At 50.5% G+C, this 26,831-nt stretch overlaps 1 protein-coding gene and 1 long non-coding RNA gene across 5 annotated transcripts in view; one reads left to right on the top strand and one right to left on the bottom strand.

The window, feature by feature from the left end:
* Positions 1-2,127: 2,127 nt before the first annotated feature.
* On the bottom strand, positions 2,128-5,058 carry LOC308607745. Its single transcript, XR_014014039.1, has 3 exons — positions 4,880-5,058; positions 3,627-3,751; positions 2,128-2,238 (listed from the first exon to the last, which is right to left on the bottom strand). It is a non-coding gene; the product is annotated as an uncharacterized lncRNA (long non-coding RNA).
* A 521-nt stretch (positions 5,059-5,579) lies between these two features.
* Positions 5,580-26,831, top strand: part of CSNK1D (casein kinase 1 delta) — a 34,920-nt gene continuing 13,668 nt past the window's right edge. For 2 of the 4 annotated variants that reach the window (XR_014014033.1, XM_081219911.1), the window contains exons 1-2: positions 5,580-5,972; positions 12,458-12,568. Coding sequence is in view for 3 of the 4 variants with exons in the window: in XM_081219911.1 (XP_081076037.1) it covers positions 5,897-5,972; positions 12,458-12,568 (187 nt within the window). In the remaining variant the exon portion in view is untranslated. The remainder of the gene's footprint in view (positions 5,973-12,457; positions 12,569-26,831) is intronic. The other 2 variants (XM_081219913.1, XM_081219912.1) reach the window with 1 other exon arrangement.

The following is a 26,831-nucleotide window of genomic DNA, read 5'->3' as shown; positions in this document are numbered from 1 at the left end:
CGTGTTTCTGGGCACACATCTGCATGTGTGTCTGTGCACAGATATGCATGCATGTTGCACATGAACTCACAAGTGCATCCGTGCATGTGGTGTGCATATACGCACATGTGAGTGCACACATACATATGTACACGTGCACACATGCAGGCATGCACATTGTACACATCTCTGTGTGTGGGCGTGTACACATGCATACACACAGATAGGAGGTGGGGGAAGACAGCTCACCACTGCTCTCCTGGTCCCTTTACTTCTCTGCCCTGAGAACTGGGTTCTGTCTCATTCTTGTTTACTAGGGGGCCTCTCTGGTCCCCTTCCTGGCTGGGCTCAGCGTGTCCAACTCAGGTGCTGGCACATGAGTCCAGCGAGCAGTCTAGGCTCTCCGAAGATGCTTTTCCCCAGCCTCTGCAGGCTTCGGGTCACACAAGGAGCCCAATGTCAGTCTGAATCTTTTTCCTTTGTCAGCAACCGCTTTCTCAATGAAGCTTTGAAAATCTCTTCCTTACCCTTGGGGTTTAGATTTATCAGGATGGGCCTGGGCGGGGCCTGTCTTGGTCTCCTGCCTGGAGCTCTCTGGGCCTCGCATGCCTACATCCCAGGATCTTCCTAGAGATGTTCTATTATATCTGTCCAATGGTCCTGGTCACACTAACCACCTGTCGCTTTTGCTCCTCTGGGACTCCATCCACAACTGAGGTCTAAGCCTCTCATTTTTTCTGTGTGCTCCCTGCATTGGGAGCGCAGTAAAACTTTTTTTTATCAAAGTATAGTTGATGTACAATATTATATTTTACAAGTGTAAAATATAGTGATTCACAACTTTTAAAGTTATACTCCGTTTGTAGTTATTATAAAACATTGCCTATATTCCCTGTGTTGTATAATATAACCTTATAGCTTATTTTATACATAAGTTTTTACTTCTTACTCCCTTACCCCTACATTTTTATTCCCCCCACACACACTGGTAACCACTAGTTCACTCTCTATTTCTGTGAGTCTGTTTCTTTTTTGTTGTATTCACTAGTTTGTTGTATCTTTTAGATTCCACATATTAGTGATATCATAGAGTATTTGTCTTTCTCTGTCTGACTTATTTCACTTAGCATGATACTCTCCAAATCATCCATGCTGTTGCAAATGGCAAGATTTAATTTTTTTATGGCTGAGTAATATTCCATTTTATATATATATATATATATACCACATCTTCTTTGTCCATTCATCTGTTGATGGACACTTAGGTTACTTCCATATCTTGGCAATTGTAAATAATGCTATGAACATTGGGGTCCATGTATCTTTTTGAATGTGTTTTTGTATTCTTTGAATATATACTCAGGAGTGGAACTGCTGGGTCATATGGTAGTTCTATTTTTAGCTTTTTGAGAAACCTCCATACTGTTCTCCACAGTGGCTGCACCAATTTACATTCCCACCAACAGTGTACAGGGGTTCCCTTTTCTCCACATCTTCATCATTTGTTTTTTTGTTTTTTAAATTTTTTATTTATTTAACTTTTAAATTTTATTTATTTTTTGGCTGTGTTGGGTCTTTGTTGCTGCGTCAAGGCTTTCTCTAGTTCCGGTGAGCAGGGGCTACTACTCTTTGTTGCGGTGCGCAGGCTTCTCATTGCGGTGGCTTCTCGTGTTGCAGAGCACAGGCTCTAGGCACGCGGGCTCAGTAGTTGTGGCTTGTGGGCTCTAGAGTGCAGTCTCAGTAGTTGTGGCGCAAGGGCTTAGTTGCTCTGTGGCATGTGGGATCTTCCTGGATCAGGGATTGAACCCGTGTCCCCTGCATTGACAGGTGGCTTCTTAACCACTGCGCCACCAGGGAAGTCCCTGTTGGCTTTTGCTAAAATCATAGAGTATTTGAAATTGCGGGTGCCCTGGAAAATCTAGAATCGGATAGCCTCTCTGGGCCTGTTCCTGCATCTCACAAGGATGTACTGATGATCTCTAAGGGAACAATACAAGTTAGCATTCCTATGGTTTGTCAACATGTAGCAGGAGCAGAAAGGAGGAGACTCACCCCCTGGGTGCTCACGTGGGAGTCAGCTGAGGATGGTAGTCACGGGGGGCGAGCTTCCCTCCAGGGTGTGAGCCTGGGCCACAAAGCCCCTCCTTGGTGACCCTGAGCTGCCCCAAGCTCTGGTCAAGGGGAAGCCACAGGTAGACACAATTTGCAAATGACCCTGGCCCCTGACCCATTAATTGGCTCTTGCCGGTGACCTGTGACCTGGGGCAGAAAAAGAACAAGTGACCAGGACCAGCCAGTAGCTGAAGGAGGCACAGCAGGGAGGTCAGGGGAGCTCAGGGGCAGAAACTACTGGAAGCCAGAGTAGCCAGCCAGAGGAAGTGGCTGGGAGGTGTGGGGTCACCATGAGAGACTGCAGCCAGGGGACCCAGAGCAGCTCCCACCCCCTGCCCAGCCCCAGGTCAGGTGTCCTTCCAAGGACATGGGCACATGCACATGCCTCTTGTTTCTGGAGATTGGAGTGTGTATCTATCCCTCTCCCCCAAAGAGTCTGACAACCCTTGGAGGGTTGAGGTGAGGTCGGGATGGGAGAAGGGAGGTGTGTGCTCTCAGGGGACAGGAAAATGCAAAACTCTGCAGCCTGATGCCAGCCCTGGCCTGACCTCAGAAAGCACAAGGGCTTCGTTCATGCATGGGGCGTTTGGGCATAAGTGTGGGGTACGGGCTTCTTTTTGGGGTGATGAGAATGTAAAATTGACTGTGACAATGGTTGTTATATACTAAAAACCATTGAACTGTACACTTTAAATGGGTGAATTGTGTGGTTTGTGAACTCTGTCTTGATAAAGCCACTCACACAGGCACACAGTCACACACAGCACAAGCCCAGGAATCTTCTGCACACCAGGACACACACGGTCTCAGCTTGCTTCCTTTGCGCTCTGCTTTCACATGAGGGCAGAGGACAGGCTGGGCATCCCCTCCCCTCCAAAGCTTCCTCACCTGCCCAGGAGGTCAGAGGGGGTTTGGGTTGAAGCAAAGGGGACCATGTATTTGGAACTGCATTAAAACCGCGATGCCAGGTGGAGTGGGGATGGTCTGTGGAGAGACGTGGGACCCTGACAGCAATGCACAGGGGATGGAAAGAGGTAGCAGGGACCGGCTGGGAGTCCAGACAATGGGGAGGGGCCTGCAGGGACGGGATTCGGTGAAAGGCCTTCAGCCCTCCAGCCCCCACCCCACAGGCTTTTGGGTAAGACTTACCTTCTGTGGTTTCAGATTAAAATAAAAAGACCCCGGGCAGGGGTGTATAGGCCCCCAGCCCAGTTGGGAACACACCTGGGGCATCCTAAGTGTGAGTGAGTTTTGAGGGGGGAGCTGGCACAAGCCAGTGTCCCTGCTGGAGGCAGAATCATGAGCCTTGGAGGGGGCGGTGAAACCCACCCTGGCTGCAAAGGCGGGGGTCTGAGCCTGGCAGTTCTGCTTGGAAACGGCCTGGGCTAGGAGCTGGGAGTTCATCCATGTGAGTCATCCATGAAGCCAGCGTTTACTGAGTGCCTACTATGTGCCAGGCGCAGGCTGGGTGTCAGCTTGGAGTCAATGTGAGCTGGGACACTAATGAGGCCATTTCCAACAAAAAGAACACTCACCTATGTGGGAGACTTCATGCCACATGCCAGCCTTCTGGCCGTGTTATTCCTGGTCCTAACACCATGCTCCAAGGGCGGGTCTAAGACACTGACTTTCTCCTTCTCAAGGTCACACAAGAGCAGGGCTAGGGAGCAGAACATGAGCACAGTGAGGATTGCAGTTCTGGAGAGTGTACCAGGCTCCCACTCCGGTGGCCAGAAGTGGGGAAGCAGCTGTCATAGTACAAGCCCTAGCCCTGCAAGGGTGCTTCACAAATGGGAAACTGAGGCACACACAAGGGACGACTATGTGATTATCCTGACCAATTCTGAGAAAAAAAAGAAGCAGGCAGAACCCTGGGACCTGGGGGTAGCCCCAAGAGTTGCAGCTTCTTTCTGAGAAAGGACATCGAGGCCCCAGTAGGGGACTGCTGACCAGCGATCAGCCCAGGGCAGCTAAGGAAGTCGCCAGTCCAGTATTTTCAGGGAGCTGGTGCCAAGCCCCTTTCTGTTTCCAGTCTCCACTCATGGCTTTCTCTCGTGGGGAAACTGGACACTTAGTATATCCTGCCAGCAAGGCTAGTTTTACTAGTTTGGCAAAAATCTTCCCAACACCCTAAGACTGAGAAACTAGGCTAACCACTGTGCATGGACATGGGGTGTTCCTAATTGCCCGCCACTCATTAGCAGCTGATCACGGTTTGCCTTTCAGCCTCTCCTTCTGTCTTCGCACTGCTATGTAATGCTCAGGAATTGATGCCCGCTCCCCCAAATTGACCTCCAACTATTTTCAAACAGGGGCTGCACTACTGAGGCTGAGTGGTGGAGAGGGAAGACTTGTGAATGGAGAGACCAGGCACTTTCCTTCTCTGCAACCAGGGAAGATGATCCTGAATGGCGGCCCTGGCAGCTATCTCACCCACACCTCTATGTAACCCCTGTGCTCAGAGTAGTATGTTTGTTAGCTGTCCAAAAATATGTATTAACAGCCTGTTTTATGGTTCTTTCTTTTTGGCTGGGGTGGGAGATAGGCCTAGAGAAGCATCGACACGAAAGTCATCCCTTCTTGGTTCAGGCACCTCTCTGAAGACCCAAGGCAGACTAGATGAAAACATTGATCCAGTCTCCAGGCAATGGAACTGGAGAGGCAGGCAATGCAGGCCTCACCCTCTAAAAGGTGGTAGTGTCACCCTCACCCTTCAGTCTGACACCAGGCCCTAGGACGGCTCCTCCTTCAGTCCTAGGCTTGAGAGTGCTGTAGGCCTGGGACTTACCTCATAGGGTGGGAAGGGAACCGCACAGTGCAGGCCCCGGCCAGCCCAAGAGACCTGTGCACACTTGTGTCCCCTGTAGCCTGGCCTGTGTCACTTCCCACAGGCGCCGGTGCAGGGAGGACGGCCCCCTCCTGGAGAGTCCCGAATGTGCGGGTCTGGGGCCTGGAGGGACAAGCTCTCTCTCCTCTCTCCCTCCAGCAAAGGGCACTGCCTGTGTGCTTGTCCCAGGCCTGTCGCGAGGAGACGCTGGCTTCCCAGACACCTGCGGGAACAAACGAAGACCCTGCGAGAGCACGTGGGTCCTGCATGCGGAAGGGGGCCAGGCAGGGGGCTATCGGCCCGGGACTGCTGCGGGGAACAGGGGGTAAGGAGAAGAATGAGGTCTGGCCTGGCCTGGACGTCCGAGGGTCGCGAGGATGAAAGAGAACGCTGGGCTGCGGGGCGGGGGCCGGGGGGCGGGGGCCGAGCCCCACCTGCTCCGCCCCGTCCCGCCCCGCCCTGCCCTGCCCTGCCCTGCTCGGCCCCGCCCCTCCCGCCCCGCCCCTCCCCAGCTTGTCTTCCGAGGCCCCGGCCCCGCCCTAGCCCCGCCTCTAGAGCTGTGAGGTCCCGCCGCCGACCAGTTGCCGAAATCGCGGCCCCGCCCCTTGGTCAGTGCGGCCCCGCCCCACCGGGTTGCTAGGGGAAGTGACGTCACAGCGCGATGGCGGTGGCTCCTTCCGGCAGCTGAAGGGGGTTTAGGCCCGGGAGATCCGAGTCCATCCGCGGCGGGGAGAGGGCAAGCGGGGTGAACAGGGGCCGGAGCAGGGGCGGCGGCGCTCAGACTGTCCCATCCGTCCCGTATTGAGGCGTTGGGGGCGCCGGGGCGGCCGGAAAACGATGGTGAAAGCGGGGCCGTGAGGGGGGCGGAGCCGGCAACCGGACCCGCAGTAGCGGCAGCAGCGGCGCCGCCTCCCCGAGCTCAGACCCAGGAAGCGGCCGGGAGGGCAGGAGTGAACCGGTCGCACCGCCGCCACCGCCATGGAGCTCAGAGTGGGGAACAGGTACCGGTTGGGCCGGAAGATCGGCAGCGGCTCCTTCGGAGACATCTATCTCGGTGAGGCGCCCTTCCCCGCGGATGGGCAGCCCCAAACTGGCGTCCCCCGGCCCCGGTTCCGCTCCGGCCCCCTCCCCGGCGACCCCGCCCCCGGCGCCCTCAACCCCAGCCCCGGGCATCCCCTCCGGCCCGTGGCGGTAAGCCGCGTCCCCGTCGATTCGCGCCTCCCAGTTCCCCAGGCAGGAACTTGCGGCCTTTCCGACCCGCGCCCTCGAGGGCACCTGACTGACGTGCGCTCGCGGCCTTCGGGGAGCGGCCGGGAGCCTCGGTTAGGCCCTCGCTACCCGCTCGGCCCGCCCGCCTTGTGTCCGCTCCCGGTGTCCCTCCATGCAGACAAAGGGCCGTCGGCGAGTGCGGCCCCCGCGTCCTGCGGGCGCGAGTAGAAACCGGGGCTGGCCGAGGGCTTCTTCGGCGCTCCTCGCGACGATGTAGCCCCGGCTGACCAGCCCCTCTGGCCCGGGGTCTGGGCCGTGGACCGCGGGTGGCGCGCAGGGTCGCCTGGGGGCCAGTAGAGTGGTTGTTGAGAACATGTTGCGCATCCAAGTTCTGTACTAAGTACCTCGGCTTAAACGAGAATGACATTCAGGTGATTCGGGACAAAGTCAGCGCTAGGGTGTTGGGAGAATTAGAGGCAAATAAAGTGGCAAAGGTCTGCTCATGAGCTTGTCCTTTTGCTATGAAAATTCTCCAGGTAGACTGGGAAAAAATGGGATTAGAATGTTCTGGATTGTTTCAGATTCACAGTGAAAGAATGCGCACATGCACGTGTGTGATAAAAGGTTGGCTTAAGTCTTAAAGTTGGAAGTTTTAAAAATGTAAGCGTTTCTCAGAGAAATTGTGTGTAAGTTACTCCTACCCCCCGCATCTGGGGACATCCAGCCTGGCCCGCGATGCATGTGCAGAGGGACTGTCATTGTGCAAGTTTGGGGGTGAACACGCTCTGCTTGCTCAGCCCGCTCTGGTGTTTCTGTTTGGCTGTTGTACTTGTCAGGGAGGGTCAGGAATAGATTTGTATGTCAGTAATGCTTCTGGTTATGCCTTTCAGATGGTCCCAAGTGTGTGTGCTCACCGCCCCATCCTTGCCTCTTGTTACCTGGAGAGGACGCACGACCTCCTGGGCTAACAGCGTAAGAGGATCCCACACTTAGGGTAGTTTATAACTGCTTTTGGTACCCTTACCCTACAGTGTAATCCTGTCACGTCAGCATGTGCTCTACTGCCCTGCTGAGTAAAAACACACTTTAGAGATACTTGCATTTTACTATTTAAATATGTATGTCCAGTAGTCAGCAGTTGCCTTCTCAGCAGTGTTTTGGGAGGCGAAGTGCTGGGTAAATGCAAGCTGTTTGCCTTATTTATAGAACAATAGATTTTGGCAAAAGTTTTAACTCAGGATCTAGGAGCTGCACTGAAAAACCAATCTATTAGCCACCCTTACACAGATATGAAAAAGTAGATATTTTGAACCTTTTTGTTCTGTGGTCTGAAACCTTGCCCAGACAGTTTTCTGCTTTCCGAAGCTGCGTTCAGACAATCAAATCGTGGAACGTTGTCACCAAGTCGTTCACAAAGAAGTTGAGAGTTTTGTGGGAGACCCTGAAAGCTTATTCACAACTGTGTCCTTTGGGCCTCACCTTGTGCTGGGCACACCCGTGGTGCTTGATCCAGCCAGACATGGGCTGACCGGTCCCAGAGGGGTCTGTCCTCAGTTTCCTCCTTCATGTTTATCCTAAAATGGATAGACTCTGGCTCTCGCGCCCTAGTTATGAGTACCCACATGGCCCACCCACTGGAGTACACTTAGAGTTACTTGTGTGGGGTTGGGTACGACCGATTCGGCGTTGACTCTTGGCCCATGTGGTGGTCCCTTCAGGCTACAGGCTCCCCCACTGAGGAAATGTGAAGTGGTCTTGTTAGATGGAGATGTGACTGGAAAGGTGGGTCAGAGGAAGCTCACTATCTACTGAAGTTAAGGGTCACAGATGACCGATCCAAAGGCCATGGGATGGATGGGGTCTTCTTTACCATGTGTGTTTTTCTATTTGTTAGGCAGCTGGTCGTCAGTTGAGGAATTCGGTCCTCGTCGTAAAGCTCGTGAGGTTCTGTGTATTCTAGTTCCTACTGCTGTCGTTTTGCTACAGGTCAGAATGCCCTGAACTCCTCCTCCTTCACCTCGGTGTAAATGTGGGGTTTGCGGTCTTGGATTCCCACCTGTGACTTTCTAGTGCTTTCAGACGTTTGGAGCCGGGGGGAAGAGAGAGCTGTCCTTCAGCTTGCCGAGTACCTCATGGACCAAGAAGGCCCGGTGCTAGCCTCCCTTTCCAGCAGCCTGCTGTGCTGACACGAGCATGTGGCAGTGTGCCCTGCAGGTGATTCCAGTCCTTCCCAAACAGCGTGAGCCCCCTGTTCTCATGGAGTTCTGTTCTTGTCCCACGTCTGTCTTCTATAGGTGGTGGCAGTACCTCGGACCCTCCTCCCTGCCCCCCATTCATGATTGGTAGAATGGAGGTTTTCTTCCTGCCAGCTGTTGGCATTTGTACTTGATCCTGTTGCTCTGTCAGTTTTTCGGAGGATGGCCTCGTCTGTCCAGCTGTTACCCAAGTGGACTGTGTGGTTTGGCTTCATCACATACACAGATGCTTTTGGGGAGCTAAAGCTTAGTAACCTCTTCATTGTTTTGATTTTCATGTTTTTCCCCTCGCTGACTTTCATTTCTCTTCAGTGGCACCTAGCAGGGTGTCTGGCACACAGTAGGGGTTCCAAAATGGTGGCTGGCTGGCCAGGAGAGGAAAGCAGTTGCCTGTACGCAGCTTTCATAGTCACGTGCCTGTGTCCTTTAGGGTGATGGCTTGAGTGTTTATAGATACCGCATCAGCTGCCTTCTCAGTGGTTGCCCTGCGAGAGTGCCCTTTGCCCTGCTGTTCAGAGGCCTCTCCCTATTTCTTTGTCGATAAGGCAGTCATCAGTGGGAGTTACCTTTTCGTACCAGGACAGGGTCAATCTTGGGGTTAAGTTCATTTATCATCTGCCTTTGCTCAACTTGAGGGGCATAATTTTGTTTTCCTAGGACCAGCATTAATCTGTGTCTAAACATAGACTAACATCTTCGTCTAGTGAGGGGGAGCTCCTGTCTGGCACTGGAGCTGCACAAAAGAACTGAGGTTGTTGGGTGATAAAAGACCTCACTATAAACAGACACTGAGTAAACATGATGTGCCACTTGGTTTTGACTTGCTCTGAATCTGGAACCCAGAGCTCAATAGTATCTTTCAGATTTTTGTTCCCCATCTAGAAGTACTTCTAAAAGTTACCTGTTGTGAAGGACCAGATTTTGTAATTTCCATTCTGTGGCAGATCAGCACTTTTGTAAAATAGGATTAAAATGTTGCAGCAATGTCATGTTGCTATCAGAGCTCCTGGGTGCTTCCTCGCTGTCCTGTATTTGTCCCCTTGTGGACTGGTGGTAGTTTGAGGACAAGACTTGGAGCAGCACTGCCAGTAGAACACAGGGGCTGCTGTCAGCCAGGGGAGGTGGGACAGGACTGCAGGGCTACAGTGGTGGACCACCTCAGTTTTGCTCAGTGGTCTCTTATGTTTGGTTCCCATGGAATACCCAGAACTTGAAGCGCTGCTGCTTCACCCAGTGTTGAGGACCTCTCAGAGGAGGCAGCCTGCGTGTGTGCTGCCCTCAAGGCTGTTTGGCAAAGAACCCAGGCTCTCCTCTTTGAGTCATCAGACTCAGGAAAACCTTCACAACTGTGATGCTGTAGAGGGCTGTTTCTCTTTCCAGGTGTGATCCTGGGGGGGGCTGGCTCTGTTGCTGGTGTGATCCTGGGGGAAGTGGGCTCTGTTTCCAGGTGTGATCCTGGGGGAGGTGGGCTCTGTTTCCAGGAGTGATCCTGGGGGAGGTGGGCTCTGTTTCCAGGTGTGATCCTGGGGGAGTTTGGCTCTGTTGCTGGTGTGATCTTAGGAGAAGTGGTCTGTGTTTCCAGGTGTGATCTTAGGGGAAGTTGGCTCTGTTGCTGGTGTCATCCTGGGGGAAGTGGGCTCCTTTGCTGGTGTGATCTTAGGGAAGGTTGGCTCTGTTGCTGGTGTGATCTTAGGGAAGGTTGGCTCTGTTGCTGGTGTGATCCTGGGGGAGGCTGGCTCCATCTGCTGGTGTGATCCGGGGGGGAGAAGCTGGAATTCATATTGTGTTCCAGAGTTGCCTGTGGTCATTTGTCCCCAAGACTGTCCGTGTTGCAGGGTGACTCAGGTGTTAGCTTTACCAGCCACAGTACAGTGGAACCAGAAGTGTCCTCAGCCTTCTTGAAGGTGCTAGTTCAGTAGGTAGCCTGTGTGGGCCCAGGCTGTGTTGTCACTGAGAACCTGCCTCCTGGCAAAGGTGACAGGGCTGACATAGTTGGAGGAGCGAGAGTGCTACCATCAGAGGCTTCTCTGCTCCTGCTTTGGGGTGGGGGGAGTTGCTGATGTAACTAGTAAGGTGAGTCATCCGTTCCTCATGGGCTGGTGAGTTCAGTTCAGAGTGCCAGGTCCTCACAGGAACTCAGAGTTCATTTTTCGTTTGCACAGTACGTTTTACAATGAAGTAATTTCTCTTGTAGCTAGATAGATTATCCCAGCCTCAGGGAGGAAGAACAAAATGTATTACCTGTCTTTCTTCTGAATGCCCAGGAGTCTTTGTGGAATGGTAAATGGAGTTCTTAAATTTAGAATGGTCACTGGGAGTTATCAGATAGTGGTTATTCCCATGGAACCCCAGCATTGGTGACCGGGTTTGGATCCAGGCCCGCTAGAAGCAGCCGCATCTCAAGCAGCTGTCTGAGCAGACTAGAGGAGAAAGTTTCTCTGTCCTTCTTGGCCAGTTACTGGGTTCATGAATATCAGCAGACAGCTCTCCTGCAGGTCATCATTGTTCTAATGCTTGCTGACCTTACTCTGCCTTTTATCCGGGAGTCTTAACATTCTCTCTAACCAGTAACCCATTCATCCCACAACTCCCTCATGAAACAGACTGCTGGTCTCCCTGCTGAACTCAAATGGTGAGGGAAACTGAGTCGCCAGGGACTGGCAACATTGCTCTGCCCAGCAGGATGGGTCTGGGTTCTGTCTGGGCTGCTGGAGCCAGTGTTAATTCCTTCACGGATAACCATAGTCCTGGGAAGGATTAAAGTGCTTTATACTTAGAAGGAGCTGGTGAGGAGAGCAGGGGGTAGCTAGGTGTGTGCTTTCTAAAGACTGCTTTTCCCATTCTCCCCAGTGAATGCTCCTTGAGGGAGGGCTTGTAGCATAGCTTTGGGTCAGATTGGAACTCAGGAGCATTCGTGTGTGAAGCCTGGAGGGGTAGTGGTTGTCACATTTGCAGGTCCATCTTGTAGTAAAGAAGAGGACGGCATCTTGAGGTTAAAACTCTAATCTTTAATCACGATCTGGTAACCAGGAGGTGTGAGCAGATGTATTGCTGGTTTTAGCACAAAACTAGCAAAAGGCGGGGCTTTCCTGGTGGTGCAACGGTTGAGAGTCCGCCTGCCGATGCAGGGGACACGGGTTCATGCCCCGGTCCGGGAGGATCCCATATGCCGCGGAGCGGCTGGGCCCGTGAGCCATGGCCGCTGAGCCTGCGCGTCCGGAGCCTGTGCTCCGCAACGGGAGAGGCCACAACAGTGAGAGAGGCCCGCGTACCGCAAAAAAAAAAAAAAAAACTAGCAAAAGGTGAGTGACAAGTACACGTTGCATAGATGTGATTAGGGCTTTGAAAACAGAGCCCAGTCCTGTTCCAGTGTCCATAGGAGACGCACAGTATGTCCTGGTCCCTGGGAGGGGAGAGGTGTGCTGGGCCTCCCTGGGCCTGGCCTGGCCTGTGATAGCTGAGTGATGGCTCCTGCCGTGTCGTGGGAACCGAGTCCCCTTGAGAAGCGCCCTGCTGTATGCGGCTTGGTACCTGGGCCACACGGACTGGGATGGGCTGAGGCCATGTGGGAGTTCAGTGGAAACCCAGCCACCCCTCTGGAGAGAGGCTCGCGCACACCGAGACCTGTCAAGGCAGCATGGAGAAATGGGGCCTACATGGAATGTGTTGCCCTGGGACTCCCCACGGTCTGGCTTTGGGTGGGTGAATACAGGGCTGAGCAGCAGGCTGGATGAGAAGGTTCAGACCAGATGGGGGTCCTATGGAGAGAACTGCATACCCTCTCGGTCCCCTGGTGATCAGAGTAGAGCCGTATGGAAGTGGGTGATGTAATACCAAATAAGACTTTTCTATACGTGTCAAATATTCCTGTTTTAAAAAGTGAAAATAGGGGTATTTTCCCACAGGGGTTATTTACCACTGACACCATCTTGTAGTAGAAAGTGGAGTGCATCCATCACCTGGTCCTCCTTGGAAGATTCAGATAGCACTCATTGTTTCTCCAGCATGTTGTAACATTGGGTGAGGTGGTAGACACCAGACGATTAACGTTTGTGATTTTCTTTTCTTTGCCAAGGTACGGACATTGCTGCAGGAGAAGAAGTTGCCATCAAGCTTGAATGTGTCAAAACCAAACACCCTCAGCTCCATATTGAGAGCAAAATCTACAAAATGATGCAGGGAGGAGGTATGGTCTTTACCTGTTAAGAAAACCAAGGTGGTGTTTGATGAGGGAGAATGCAGATGTTATGAATCACAGTCTGGTTAATTAGGAAAAGGGGCAGAAGCGTTCATACCCTTGACCCCATCCTGTGGCTTCCCTTCAGATACTGCCTGTAGAGGGCCTCACTCGACAAAAAGAAACATCATTTTATGCTTTTTGCATAAATATTCTCTTCCTTAGTTTCATATTACGTACTGGTGTCTTTGAATGCAGACTTGTATGAACGCTGACCTGGAGCTTGCTGCTGGTCCTCCTGTGCCGCCTTGGTCATGCCTGCAGCTCTGCAGGTCGTCCCTGCAGACTCTCCTGAGTGAGACCCCTTCTAGCTCAGTTACTGTCCCCATTCTGTGAAACCTCCCCTTGGGCCTGAGGGTACCTGATATCAGAGTGCCCATCCTGATTTCAGAGTCTACCTTTTAGAATTCTCTGGACTTTGAGATTGTTTGGCTAATGGAGCAGGAGGGGGTTTTACTGGGGGTCTCAGAGTCCTGAAGACATTGCAGCGTTTTGAAGGGTGTGCCTGTGCTGCTCCCCAAGGAGCTCAGGAAGCCCAGGCACAGCCCTGAATGTCTTGAGCTTTCTCTGGGGACAGGGCTTCGTGTGTGAAGAATAGCTGTGTTATTTCCTTTTGGATACCCTTCGAAGCAGAAGCCCCCATGATACTTTCATAGTTGGGGGGGTGGGGGGTGGGGAAGGCTCTTGGCACCTTGCCAAAAGAAAGCTTGTCTTCAGAGTGTGTGTTGGTCCTTTGGTCGGGTGGAAAGGGAGGACTGGTGATGTGACTTCTTGACATCTTTGCCTCACAAAGCAGTTTAATCTGTGCTGCTTACTACCAGAAACCAGCATATCTCCGCTGACGTAGCACAGGGTGTCTCTTTAACAGCAGACATATCTTAAAGCAACACAAACAGTCCTATGAGACAACTGCAGAAGGGGGTGTCCAGTGCCGCTCGTCCCGGGCATTATGGGACCAGAGCAGGCTGTGGGTTCTCAGATGGCACATAGGGAGGAAACTCCCTGGCCCCTCCTGTGCCCAGGGAGACGTTGGCAGAGGACCCTGCCAGTGTGTCTGTCCTCTGGCGGCCCTCAGCAGGGTTCTCAGGTATCAGGGATGGTCTACACAGCTTTTAAGGTGGTGATGAGTAGGAAGAGGTGACTTGGTTTATGGCCTTCGTGGTGGGAGGAGCTTGGTGCTGGGGGTTGGATGAAACCTTCTGACTGAAAAGCTTGTGTCTTTGAGGAGCAGCATCTCTGAGAACTTGGAAGCTGGGCCCCCAGGGATGGAGGGAAGAAGAGCTGACACCCAGGGAGGAGCTGGTATAGTAGATTGAGACTCAGCAGAGGGGAACTTCCCTGGTGGTGCAGTGGTTAAGAATCCACCTGCCAACGCAGGGGACACAGGTTCGAGCCCTCGTCCGGGAAGATCCCACACGCTGCGGAGCAACTAAGCCTGAGCGCCACAACTACTGAGCCTGCACTCTAGAGCCCGCGAGCTACAACTACTGAGCCCGTGTGCCACAACTACTGAAGCCCACGTGCCTAGAGCCCATGCTCCGCAACAAGAGAATCCACCACAACGAGAAGCCTGAGGACTGCAACGAAGAGTAGTAGCCCCTGCTCGCCGCAACTAGAGAAAGCCTGCACACAGCAACGAAGACCCAACACAGCCAAAAAGAAATGAATGAATAATTTTTTTTAAAGACTCAACAGAGGGAATTCCCTGGCAGTCCAGTGGTTAGGACTCTGTGCTTTCACTACCAGGGGCATGGGTTCAGTCCCTGGTCAGGGAACTAAGATCCTGCAAGCCCTGTGGCGCAGCCAAAGAAAAAAAAAACAGAAAGGAGTTTGTTTGGTTTAGAACAAGGTCTCTCCTCAGAAGCATAGCCGTTTGTTGTGGAAGCTGTCTTCTGCATGGAGGACAGGGAGCAGCATCCTAGGTGCCAGTAGCCCCCTGCCCCCAAGTTAAGATGGTCAGAAATGTCTCCAGACGCTGCTCAATGCCCTTGGGTGCACCGTCGCTTCCTGTTTTGACCCCCTGCTTTAGTTTAGGACGTAAAGGATCACTTGCTCTCCTGGTCTTCCCATGCCCCTTCTCTAGGATCCTGGAAACCCACTGGGATTCCAGAAATAGATCTTCTCCTGTCTGGCCCTTCCCCACGCATAGGTCAGGTTTTACTCCTGTTTCAGATACACACTTGGTGAATACTATCAGGGTGTAAATTTCTGTTTTAGAAAACAAGATTCTGTCCAGGAGAGCAGAGAGCACCATCTTGCTGCTGTTCTGTGAGCTCGTCCTAGCCAAGATAAAGCTGGGACGGCAGAGGAGATAGAGGTCAGCTCTGCCCAGAAACCTCACAGCTGTGCTGTTGACCAGCCTTCTACAACCATCTCATGTGGGTGCATCTCTGATCGTGGCTCTTTTTATGTTAAGTTCTGGGCTTCGTTGCAGGTGGTTGATACTGACGGCATCGTAGGAGACAGCTCGAAGCCCAGGGCCTGCCTTGCCCTCTCTAGCTCGTAGTACAGGGTTGCCCGGGGTGCTGCCTCGTGATGGTGGCCTTGCAGTGCTTGGCTAGGGACTCAGGTCCCCTAGGGGAGGGGTTAGCATTAAAAACAAAAACATGTTTTGGGGGTGGATGAAATGGGTGAAGGGGTTCAGTTGTATGGTGACATTTGATAACCAGACTTATTGTGGTGATCACCTTTTATTAGTGTATACAAAGATTGAATTGTGTCGTACACTTGAAACTAATAGGTTATATACCAGTTTTACCTGAATAAAAACAAGAAACACACGCTAGTGTCAGGTATTGTTAAGAGCGTTTTTAAACATGTGGGCACGTTCTCCACCACACAGTCATGTGCAGTGGGTATCATCAGCCTCGTGTAACAAATGAGGAAACTGAGGCTGTGTCCAAAGGACACAGATTTGAACTTGAGCATTGTAGGTCCCAGGCCACTCCTGCACAGCGGCCCTCCATGGCGGTCAAGGATCACAAAAGTGCCCCAGGGCTTCCCTGGTGGAGCAGTGTTTAAGAATCCGCCTGCCAGTACAGGGGACCCAGGTTTGAGCCCTGGTCCGGGAAGATCCCACGTGCCGCGGAGCAACTAAGCCCGTGTACCACAAATACTGAGCCTGCGCTCCACAGCCCGCGAGCCACAGCTCCTGAAGCCCGGGTGCCTAGAGCCTGTGCTCTGGAACAAGAGAAGCCACCGCAATGAGAAGCCCGCGCACAGCAACGAAGACCCAACACAGCCATAAATAAATAAATAAATAAATAAATAAATAAAATAAATTTTTTTTTTCTTTTAAAAAAAGAAGAAGAAGAAAGTGCCCCAGGTCTAATTGGAGCAATAGATTAAAAACCTGAAATAACAGAAATAATTTTAAGTTAATTACGTTAGTGAAGGACATGGGTGGACACCAAGTTTTTATCAAAACAGAGTGGACTGCCGGGCAGAACCTAGAGGCTAAGGCTAAGGCTATGGCTGCGCTTCCCCATCCTGATAACCCCACAAAATGTCTTTAGACCGTGTCCTCCTCCGGGAAACTCCAAGTGGAGAACCTTTGTTTAGTTCACAGCTGCTTCTGGTCAAGGTTCTTGGCGGGTGTGGGACAGGAGTGTGGGCCCTTTGTATCAGAGAATCCAGGCCAGGGGTGAGGGTGGGAGCTCTGCGCTGAGGGTGGGTGGATGCCACCAGCAGCGTGGCTCTGGTGCCACCAGTGAGTAGAGACAGGCAGCTTCACCCGAGTTCACTCTCTCTCATCTCACGTGCCTGTCCGGTTCCCGCAGTGTATTTCAGACAATCATGGTCTTTTTGCTATGAAATGTTTTACAGTACTTAAGAACATATGTAGCTCGTGGCTATCAAGAATGCTAAAGTGAACCCCCAGGACTCCCACCTTCTTGAAAGAGGGAGCAGGACGGCCCTCAGCACCTGTGTGCCCACCCCAGGTCGCCCTCTCTGCAGCTGCCCAAAGCCTGTCTCCGCATGCCCTTGCCTAGTTTGTTTTTATTTATTTTTTTTAAATATTTATTTATTATTTGGTTGCGCTGAGTTTTAGTTGCGGCAGGTGGGATCTTTGTTGCAGTACGTGAGATCTTTTAGTTTCGGTATGTGAGGTCTTTAGTTGTGGTGTGTGGGATCTAGTTCCCTGACCAGGGATCAGACCCGGGCCCCCTGCATTGGGAACACAGAGTCTTAGCCACTGGACCACCAGGGAAGTCCCGCCTAGTTTGTTTTTTTTTTTTTTTTTTTTTTTACGTGGGCCTCTCACTGTTGTGGCCTCTCCTGTTGCAGAGCACAGGCTCCGGACGCGCAGGCTCAGCGGCCATGGCTCACGGGCCCAGCCGCTCCGCGGCATGTGGGATCATCCCCGCGGCATGTGGGATCATCCCGGACCAGGGCACGAACCCATGTCCCCTGCATCAGCAGGCAGACTCTCAACCACTGTGCCACCAGGGAAGCCCTAGTTTGTTTTTAAAGTTTTGATTCCTCGTCATCCTGCAAGAAATTGGTTTTTAAAAATCTAATGACGGGGCTTCCCTGGCGCAGTGGTTGAGGGTCTGCCTGCCGATGCAGGGGACGCGGGTTCGTGCCCCGGTCCGGGAAGATCCCACATACCACGGAGCGGCTAGGCCCATGAGCCATGGCTGCTGAGCCTGCGCGTCCGGAGCCTGTGCTCCGCAACAGGAGAGGCCACAGCAGTGAGAGGCCCGCGTACCGCAAAAAAAAAAAAAAAAAAAAAAAAAAAATCTAATGACATTGTCCAGAAACATTTGGCCGTTGTATTTACAATTGTTTTAAGGTTGAATTGCCAAACGCTTCATGAAAAATTGTATTTGTGTTCATACTGAGTCCCCATATTTATATTGAAACTTCCCGCAAATCAAATGGAAAGCATTTAGCTAGCACTCTCCCTCATTTTTCACCCCCAAGCATATGTTTTGGTATCTTTGGACTCGATGAGGGAAAAAGTATCAAGTGTTCAGAGCTGCACATAAGAGTCCAAGTGACCCATTTCCCATATTAAGGGCATGTGGGCAGGGGCAGCTGGGTGTCCCTGGCATGACTGCTCGCCTGGGCACAGGGCAGCACTCTGGTGGCTGTGTGTCTGACCTACAGCCTCGCATGTCCTTCCCCAGCCCCAGGAGCAGCACTCTGGCGGCACAGGTGCATTTTTAGCTTCCTGGTCTCACTGCATCAGATGTCTGAGGTTACAGAGCAGCAGTCTCTGCACAGGCGGCGGGATTATTCTTGTGAATGGCTTTTGAGCTGATTTCTGCCTGGGGCCTCAGCACTTAGTTTACAGACAGTCTGCTTAGGATGAAGCAGGCTACACAGCATCCTCTTCTGGCCAGAGAACTGAGAATAGGAGGACCCTGCTTCTGTTGTGTCTTATCTTAGGGTGATGAGGGGCGTTGGTGTTGCCAGTAAGAAGGAAGGTGCTGCCGGTGAAATAGACCGTCAGAGCAGACGAGTGGCAGGTCCGCGCCCCGTGTCGTCCCAATTCATACGCTTTTGAATATGAGTAATACAGTCTTGCCGTGTGTGTTTACGACTTTCTTTTTTGATCCACTGTGTTCCTGAGGTTCTTCCATGTTTGACACAGTTGTGGTTTGATGGGTTTCATTGTTGTTTATAGACTCTTGTGTCTCCATAAACAGTCCTCCCTGTGTTGAAGAGCCCTGGCTGGCTTCTAGTGTTTTGCTCTTAAGGATGGTGCCTCAGCGACTCCCTCGCCACATCTGGTGCAAAGCCTGTTAGTGGAATTGCTTTCCATGAAGCAGGCAGGTGCTCGGCCTGCAGGGTGGCACCCGGGCCACAGGGATGTGTTCCCAGGTGGTATGACACATTTACCTTCCTGCCTGCACGGCCTCAGAGCTCCTGTTGGATCCACACCATCTTCAGCCTCGCCATTACCATTCCTCTCCAGTGTGTCATGGGGTGTCTCAGCTAGCACAGAAGCTAGCACAGAAGGGAGAAATTTTAAAATTTTTTTAAATTTAAAGGATGGAGAAGGAAGAAATAAAACTTAATTGTGCGTGATTTAACTTCCTACATAGGAAACCCACAAGACAAGTTAGAGCGTTGAGCCAGATAGCTTAAGATCAAAGGATAAAATCAGTTCCTTTCATTACACCGATAACGGTCAGTTAGGAAATGTAATTCTTTTTCCCCTCAGTATGAGTAAGTCTTTATTCATTGCATTTGACAGGGAAAAGGGAGGGAAAGGGCCAAGATGTGTGACAGGACTTGGCGAGTGGGAAAGGAAGTGCTGGCATGGCAGAGTCAGCCACTGAGTCTTTGTTCTCCAGGCCCCAGGGCTTAGTCTCCTGTAGTTCGGGAGCAAGGGGAGGGGAACAGGAGAGGACAGACTCCTCCTTCCTCGTACATTCAACATTTCAGACCAAGCTTTGGTGTCTGGCCGTGAGCATGGAGTTATATTTCTGTTTCCTGTTGAACAATCATGTGGCCACTTTGACAGAAATTTCTTGCACTTGCACAAAAGCTCCTGAGTGACTTCGAGATTCATCTTTCCCTGCTTGGTCTCCCAACCTCACTTTCTACATAGAAGGCCCCCCTTGCTTTTCTCTACCCAGGGATTTTTTTTTTAATACTTATTTTATTTATTTATTTGGCTCCTCTGGGTCTTAGTTGTGGCACGTGGGATCCTTATTGCCGCATGCGGGATCATTTAGTTGCGGCGTGTGGGACCTTTTAGTTGTGGCATGCGGGATCTAGTTCCCTAACCAGGGATAGAGCCCGGGTCCCCTGCACTGGGAGCACGGATTCTTAACCACTGGACCACGAGGGAAGTCCCTACCCTGGGATTTGAGATTAAAGTAGGTTTGATCCATCCAGTTACAGCAGTGTGTTTGTCATGAATCATGTCAAGGAACAGTCTTGACTTGGAGTTGGGAACAAGGCATGGAGTGTTTCTAGCTGCTTCAGCACTTTTGCACAAATCACTTAAGAGTTGTAGAGACACCACACAAGCTAAATGTACAGGTGTGTGGGCTTCTGGGGGGTTGGGGGTGGAGGAGGGAGTAGAGTAGGAGTCAAGTTTTAGGACAGATTTGGTCTGAAATGGGGGAAGGGGGCACGAAAGAAAGGATGGCTCAGGACCCCTGTTTTGAGTGGGGCCCTCCCCAAGTTTATGTTTCACATTCTTTGCCTGGTGCACAACCTTTTGTCTGGCTGTTCTTTGAATACAGTAGGAAGTTTGTAAACAGTGAAACCCCAGAAGAACGTGGAAAAAGACCAACACATTATATTTACACCAACTAGGCTACCTAGCGTTCATTTTCAGATCAGTGGCTCGTGAAGTCCTATGAAGCCTCCAGTAACTAGAAGGGCAGCAGCTGGGGTGACAGAACCCGGCATCAGACATACGTCCCCCCAACCCATGTGCTCCAGTGCGTCCACCCCATTCCAACGCCACGAGTCCCAGCCTGTGAACTGAGCCCTTTGTCCTTCACCTGCTGCAACACTGACCGTTGCTACTGCGGGCAGGATGCTGGCACCAGGCACTAGAGAGAAGCCCTTGCCTGTGGTCTCGAGAAGCCGAGGCAAGAAACCCCCTGTTAAAGCTTAAGGATTTTGGTCTTTGCTTCATCTGGCCGGTTGGCAGCTTGGTGGGTGCAGAGGTACCCTTTGAACCCTTTTTTTATGGATACACAGGAACCCTAATGAAGGATCGGGGAAATGAAGTGAGTCTATGCCTGGGGTTGGAGATCCGGCACTGGAATCCCTCACCCAGCCGTGCCTTCCTCTTGGCGCCGGCACCTGGGTCTGCCTGTCCTGACCTGTCCACACCATGTTTCCTGTTGAGGCTGATTTCCAGCCTTCCAGTAGGAGGAGATCAAGTCATGGGGCAGCAGTTAAAACCTCGTCTCCTGTGGAACATTGAAGGTGGAGGGGTTCAAGAGGACACACACACAAGCCACCTCTGATCAGGAAAAAAAGTGAGGTGATTCAGTAGGCTCTGCCCTCCAAAACATTGTTCTCCTTGGTAACAGAACATCAAAAGATATTCCTGCTGTGCAGTCCTGGAGCTGCTGCCTTCTGCCTGGGATTGCTCAAGGGCTTGAGAGTGCACTTCCTGAGACTAAAACACACAGAACGTTTCTATCAAGGAGAAAGTTAAAATGCAGAAGATGGGTCACTTGCACACAGCTAGTGCAGCTGGCATCCTGAGAAAGTGGGACCCCAAGGAGCAGTAAACAAGTGGTGCTGGCTGCAGGGGGGAGGGGGGTTGGTAGCAGGTCCGCAGCTGTCGCCAGCCACCCCTTTGCCTGTGCTCTCAGCCTGGCGTCCTGTCCCAAGAATGGGTCAGGAGGAGGGGAAGCCCTGCCTCAGCCCTGAGAGACTCTCCCAGAGAGCAGTGATTTGTGCTTTGGTCTTGTGCTCAGTCTTCTCACGCCGACACAGGAAGTGTTATTATTACATAGCCTTTGAAAGGAAAACACTTCCCTATCCTGGCCACTTTGAAAAGCTGGAAATTTGGGGGTGGAGACCAATAAGTATGCAGGTTCTGGAGGGATTTCCCCCATGCCCTCGAGCACTTGCATGGAGCATGGTTGGCGTTCCTCTGTCTCACCCCTCCCCCTGGCAAGAGGGAAGTGGGTGGATGCCGTGGTAGGGGTGGCAGTGCCCCTACCCACCCTTTCCCTGCTTTTGCCACTATGTTCCTCAAACCTTGTGATCGTGAAAAGCGCCACCCACTGTGGCTCAATTCTGCCCTCTGGTGCTTCTCACTCCCCGCACAGAACACCCACCAGGACTGGTAACTGGAGAGACTCCAGGCCCTTGGGGGACTTCTGAAAGGTCAACTCCACTGCTTCTCCCTCCTTCAAGCTCTGGAAGCCCTCTGTGTGCAGCTGACTCTGGGGCTCAAAGACATCCACTTGGAGGCCAAGTGTGACCCCAGTGGTTGTGGATAGGAAGCTGAACCAGGTGCATGGTGACCCACTTTGAGGTGCCAGTACCTCACAGCAGCTCTGCTGGCTCCTTGGAACAGCTGCCTGCAAGCAGCTGTTGGACACAGAGCCCGCAGTAGCGGAGCCCAGATCCCTGGTCAGGTGGCTGCTGGCCCCAGAGGAGTCCAGAGGCCAAAGTTTCATTCTTAAATACTGTAAGTATAGAGGAATAAATCCTAAGCCAGGTGTGACCTGCATGCAGAAAAATTTTAAACTTCATTGGAGGGGCTTCCCTGGTGGCGCAGTGGTTGAGAGCCCGCCTGCCGATGCAGGGGACGCGGGTTCGTGCCCCGGTCTGGGAAGATCCCACATGCCGCGGAGCGGCTGGGTCCGTGCGCCATGGCCGCTGAGCCTGTGCATCCGGAGCCTGTGCTCCGCAACGGGAGAGGCCACAGCAGTGAGAAGCCCGCGTAACGCAAAAAAAAAAAAAATTGTCATTACATGCAGATGACACGATACTATATACATACATATATATATAAAACCCTATATATGGACTCCACACAAAGACTACTAGAAATGATAACGAATTCAGCAAGGTAGCAGGATGTAAGAGTAACATACAGAAATCTGTTGCATTTCTTTACACCAACAATGAAATATCAGAAAGGGAAGGTAAAAAGACAATCCCTTTTAAAATTTCATCAAAAAGTATAAAATACTTAGGAATAAACCTAACCAAGGAGAGTGAAAGACTTATGTGCTGAGAACTGTAAAATGTTGATAGAGGAAATTGAAGATGATTTAAGAAATGGAAAGATATACCATGCTCTTGGATTGGAAGAATGAATGAATATCATTAAAATGGCCATACTACCCAAAGCAATCTACAGAGTGAATGTGGTTGCTATCAAATTACCTGTGACATTTTTCACAGAACTAAAACAAATAATCCTTAAATTTACATAACACATGGAGGAGGGGAGGAGAATTCATGAGTCCACGATGACACACGCGCGCACACACACACACACACACACACACACACACACACGTTAAGCTTCACAGAGGCAGAAGGAACAATCAAATGGAAAGTCACCACTTTGTGGGCACTTATTATTGATTGGTTTAGACCGTAATCAAAGGTGGATGCAAACATACAACTTCAAGTATTGACACTACCCTCAAAGCTTCATCCACAGGTTACTTATTAATAACAAAGACGGGAATTCCCTGGCGGTCTAGTGGTTAGGACTCTGCTCTTTCACTGCTGAGGGCCCAGGTTCAATCCCTGGTTGAGGAACTGAGATCCCATGTGCCCCGCATTGCGACCAAAAAAACCTTACAATAACAAAGAGAAAAGTACCTTTTGGTGGAGAAATCTGGCAGATTTCCATCTGACAGGTGATCAGAACCAGCCATCAGGCAAATCAAATTTAGGACCGTTCAAAATTGACCTGAACTCTTCAAATATGTCTCTGTGATGAAAGATTTAAAAACTGTTCTAGACTTAAACACGGCAGTGCATGGTCCTAGATTGTACCCTGGGCAGGAGGACTAGCCTGAAGGACGTTACTGGACATGCAGTTGGGGAAGTGTGAGTGTGGACTGTGTCCATCTTTGGAGTGTCAGGTGTGGTCACCTGCAGTGTTGTGCCACCCACACTCCAGACACAGAAAGACCCTCGTGGGCACAGAATTCTGACTTCAATGGAAGAGGTGTTACGGTCAGTGAGGGGGGCCTTGTGAACACACAGTGCTGAGGTCTCTGGGAGTCCTGCCTCCCCTCACCCCAAACTCCACTTTTCAGGTGGATCAGGTGACTTCAGTGTGAAGAGGAAGACTAAAACATTTTGATTTGTTTAAATCAGCGTTATTGGGGTGAATCAAACTGCATGTGTTTTGAGTGTGTGATTTGAGAAGTTTTGCCTGTGTCCTCTCATGAAACCATTGCCATAAGGCGGCGAACACATCCATCGCCCTTCAAAGTTTGTTGGGTCCTTTTGTGGTTCCTCTACCCCCGCCCTCTGTCATCTGCTTCTGTCGCTGTAGGCTAGTTTGCATCTCCCAAAGTTTCCTGTGCAGGGAGTAGTACTGTGTGTTCTTTCCTTGAGATTTTGTGTGTGTGTCAATGGCTACTCCCTTTTATTGCTGAGAAGTACTCCCTTGTGTGGGTAGTTTCTTTGTCCCTGCACCTGTTCATTTGGGTTGGTTCCAGGTTTCAGGTACTCCAAACAAAGCTGCTAGGAACTTTTGTGTAGATATTCATATGGACGTTCATTTCTTTTTCTCCTGAGTAAGTGACTTGGAGTGGAATGGCTGAACCAAAAGTAAGCGAATGTTTTTCCTCTTTAAGAAACTGCCAGACTGCTTGTACTTAGTTGCCACCAGCAGCATACAAGGGCTTTGGTGGTTTGAGTCTTTCAAATAACTTGTTTGTTTTATCTAAGTTATTGAATGTATTGGCATAAAGCTGTTTATAATATTTCCCTACTAGACTTCTAATATTTGTAGAATCCAGTGATGTTACCTCTCATTCCTCTTTTTTTTTTTTTTTTCTGGCCGTGCCATGCGGCTTGTGGGATCTTAGTTCCCCCGACCAGTGATCGAACCGGGCCCTCAGCAGTGAAAGCTCAGAGTCCTAACCATGGGACTGCCAGGGAATTCCCTCTCATTCTTTTCTTTTTTTTTTGCGGTATGTGGGCCTCTCACTGTTGTGGCCTCTCCCGTTGCAGAGCACAGGCTCCGGACACGCAAGCTCAGCGGCCATGGCTCACATGCACAGCCGCTCCGCAGCATGTGGGATCTTCCCGGACCGGGGCACAAACCCGTGTCCCCTGCATCGGCAGGCGGACTCTCAATCACTGCGCCACCAGGGAAGCCCTCCCTCTCATTCTTGATGTTGGTAACTTGTGCCTTCTCTATTTTTTCCCTGATCAGTCTGATTAGAGATTTATCAACAATCTTCTCAAAGAAACAGCTTTGGTCTCAGTCATTTTCTCTGTTGTTTCTCTGTTTTCTGTTTCATTGGTTTCTGCTGTGATCTTTTATTTCACTTCTGTTTGCTTAGGGTTTAATTAAGTATTTTCTTAAGGTGGAAGCTGAAATCATTGATGTGTTTTCTGTAGTATAGACATTTCGTGGCTATAAATTTTCCCCCTACCATAGCAGCATCTCAAATCCTGATGAGTTTTCATTTTCATGTAGTTCAAATGCTGATTCCCCTTTTGATTCTTCCTTGATCCATGGGTTATTTTGAACTGTATTATTTAGCTTCCAGATATTTGGGGATTTTGCGGAGAGCTGTTGTTTATTTCTAATTGAATTCCACTGTCTTCTGAGAACATACATTGTATAACTTGAATCCTTTTTAGCTTTATTGTTTTATGTCAAGACTGTGGTTTGTCTTGATAAATGCCCCCGGAGAAAAAAAGTGTGATCTACTGAGAGGGATGATTGACATCTCTAGTAAGATTGTGGATTTGTCTCTGTCTCCTTGCACTATTGCCTCATATATTTTGAACCTGTCTTGTTAGCTGTGTGAATGTTTAGAATTATGTTTTCTTGATCAGTCAATGCCTTTATCACTGTGAGATGACTGGTAATATCCCTGGAAATATTCTTCTACACGTTCTACTGTGTCTGATGCTGACATAGCCCTTCTCTCTTATCTGATGTTGGTGTGATATACTGTCCTCCTTGTGACCTAGTTGTATCTGAAGGGTGTTTGGTGTGGGCAGGGCAGTACATCTGGTCCTTTCTTTTCTGTCTAATCTGAGAAAGTGTGCCTTACCTGTGGTGTTTACATTTAGTGTGATTAATGACAGGATTGGGTTTGCTGTTAGTTTTTGTCTCATCTGGTCTTTGTTTCATTTCCCTCCTTTTTTACCTTATTTTGGATTAGTCAAGTATTTTTTATATTTCTTAATGATTTTTCTTGTGATGATCTCCTTTTTTGAATTCTGTCACTATCTCTGTGTTGTTACTTTAGTGGTTGAGTTAGGGTCTATCATCTCTTTAGCAGGATGCAGAGGAACCTGACCTTGCGGGCTTCCACCTGCCCACCTGCCTGCGTGATAGTGTCATGTGTTTATATTTACATGTTGTAAATATTGCAGTGCGTTGTTATTTTTGTTTAAGCAGTCACATCTTTTAAATTTAAATAATTTTTTATGTACTTACGTTGTTATTTTCATTGCTTTTCATTCCTTTTTATAGGCCCAGACTTCCATGTGGCATCATTTGCCTCCTGCCTGAAGGACATCCTTTTACATATGTCACAGTGCTGGTGATTGATTCGTCACACTTTTTGTATCTGAAACTGTCTTCATTTTGTCTCTGCTGAGGTGTTTTTCGGCAGGTTGCCTGTTCTTTTCTCAGCACTTGGAAGATGTTCCTCCACTGTGCTCTAACATGTCTTTTTTCTCTGGCTGCTTTCAAGGTGTTCTCTTTATCACTAGTGAGCGATTTGCCTGTCAGCTATGTCAGTGTTGTGTTCTTTATGGTCCTTGTGCTTGGGGCCTGTTGAGTTTCCTGAATCTGTGGGTCGTTTTCCTCAGCTCTTTCTTTCAGTGTGTTCTCTGTCCCCCTCCTCCCCTCTCTCCTCCAGTTACAGACGGCGGGTACCTTGATGTTGTCCCACAGCTCTGAAGCTCGTGTTGGCTTTTCCAGTAGTGTCTACTGCTGTGCCTTCAAGTTCACGAGTCTTTTCTCCTACAGTGTCTGGTCTGCTGTTAATCACACACCCAGTGTAGTTTTCCTCTTAGACTTTGTAGTTTTCATCTTTGAAAGTTAAATTTGGGTCTTTTCTCCTTTTTTTGGCTGCACCACACAGCATGTGGAATTTTAGTTCTCCGACCAGGGATCAAACCCGCACCCCCTGCGTTGGAAGCGTGGAGTCTTAACCACTGGACTGCCAGGGAAATCCCTAGATATGGGTCTTTTTTTTTTTTTTTTTTTTTTTTTTGCGGTATGCGGGCCTCTCACTGTTGTGGCCTCTCCCGTTGTGGAGCACAGGCTCCGGATGCGCAGGCTCAGTGGCCATGGCTCACGGGCCCAGCCGCTCCGCGGCATGTGGGATCCTCCTATACTGGGGCACGAACCGATGTCCCCTGCATCGGCAGACGGACTCTCAACCACTGCACCACCAGGGAAGCCCGATTTGGGTCTTTTATATCTCTGTCATGTTGTGCCTTTGTTTAACTTCTTTTGACATGGAATACAGTTATAGTTTATAGTAACTTTTATTGCCCTTCTCTAATGATTCTAACTCAGTTTCTGTTGATCTCAGTGTGGATCACGTTT

The sequence above is a fragment of the Mesoplodon bidens genome, assembly GCF_964165515.1.
Source record: "Mesoplodon bidens genome assembly, chromosome: 19".
Taxonomy (NCBI): domain Eukaryota; kingdom Metazoa; phylum Chordata; class Mammalia; order Artiodactyla; family Ziphiidae; genus Mesoplodon; species Mesoplodon bidens.
Note: the sequence above shows the minus strand (reverse complement) of the source record. Positions and strands in the feature narration are given on the sequence as shown.